Here is a 1333-nt window from a genome sequence, read left to right on the forward strand (position 1 = left end):
GCATTTTAATTTATGCCCAAGTGCAGGTGTATTACTGGTTTCAATCACATGGGCGTTATATTCGGCAAGTCGGTTGCGGCCCTTTATTGTGTTGTACTTCTTGCTGCATACACTGATGTGGTCATGAGAAATGACTCTGTAAACTTAAATGCATGAACAATTTGCTCTCTCATTAAAACGATTTTCACATACACCAATTTAATAAGTAGCCGCAATAAAAAATGATGCACAGTGGGACCTCACTTGACGCTACTCCTTTAGCTTGCGTTTGGTTTCCTGTAAATTTGTTTGAGGAACAGTACACCAAATGGAGGTACATACAATGAATGAGTTAGGAAAAAATAAAAGTGGTCAGTACTCAATTCTTTTATGTTACAAGTGCACCGGCTTACCGGTAAATAATGAGAAGAATGCAGGACGCTCACTACCATTTACGTATGCCCATTTTACGCTTATATTATTTTCGCTTGCAGAAGGAGCGTACGAGCACATGATGAACTTTTGCAGATGAAATTTGTACTCCAAAAGTATGCTTTAGGTTACAAAATTGTGCGGCATTTTTTGTGCTGCTGGGAGTGATGCTAAACGCGACATATCTGTGACTACAGATGCTAAAGGTTTTCAAAAACATCTCATGTGGGAGATTATCGCAGATGTTGTACACTGAGCTGTTGCCCAAAGCCTTGGAGAAGTAAATACGGTGGCTTTACTCAGCCAGTTACTGCTGACTTGATTTCTTTGTCAAATTTTGAAACACACTTCTGGTAGTTGCACAAATTTTATCACATCTACGTCGATAAGGTTCCCTACATTAGCAGGATTTCATTTTAAAAGGACTGACAAGAACCTTTGTTTTACCTTGGGTGTTTGGTTAGTGCTTTATATGTGTTGCTCCAAACGATTGTTTTTATAACCACAATGTAGGTCAGTGACAAACTTGGTAGGGAATCCTCCCCGGGCTGCCCAATAACCAGGCGATCATTTTATTACTTTCAAAACGAAAGATTGGCGTCCATGGAAGTGTAAGTTTATGAAATGTTTTCAACATAACCACAATCCGTTAGATACGACGTCAGTCTCAGTAATCATTTTATTATTTATTTTTTGCGAGTTAATTACCTCGAAAACGTATTGCAAAATTCATATTCAAGACCAAATATTAAGGGTTTTCAAAAACACATACCATCAAGTGATGAAATTTCACTCGTTATTGTTTCTGTGTTGTGAAAATTGCATCAGGGGCTTATCCAGTACCGAAATTATTTTGTGTTCACACAAAATAAAAAGAATCACCTACGTAGTATGACAGAATTTTCAGAAAAATGATGGGGCA

The 1333-nt window shown here is 37.8% G+C and overlaps 2 protein-coding genes across 2 annotated transcripts in view; one reads left to right on the plus strand and one right to left on the minus strand.

Annotated features, from left to right (window-relative positions):
* T265_15551 (hypothetical protein) overlaps positions 1-1333 on the plus strand; it is a gene marked incomplete at both ends in the record, with an annotated part of 129053 nt that overhangs the window by 108440 nt on the left and 19280 nt on the right. The gene's annotated exons all lie outside the window — the stretch shown is intronic.
* Positions 1-1333, minus strand: part of T265_15550 (hypothetical protein) — a gene marked incomplete at both ends in the record, with an annotated part of 16493 nt that overhangs the window by 11563 nt on the left and 3597 nt on the right. Inside the window, 2 exons of the mRNA XM_009178584.1 lie at positions 244-276; positions 1184-1216. Of these exons, the coding sequence (XP_009176848.1) occupies positions 244-276; positions 1184-1216 (66 nt within the window). The remainder of the gene's footprint in view (positions 1-243; positions 277-1183; positions 1217-1333) is intronic.

The sequence above is a fragment of the Opisthorchis viverrini genome (genome assembly GCF_000715545.1).
Source record: "Opisthorchis viverrini unplaced genomic scaffold opera_v5_594, whole genome shotgun sequence".
Classification (NCBI taxonomy): Eukaryota; Metazoa; Platyhelminthes; class Trematoda; order Opisthorchiida; family Opisthorchiidae; genus Opisthorchis; species Opisthorchis viverrini.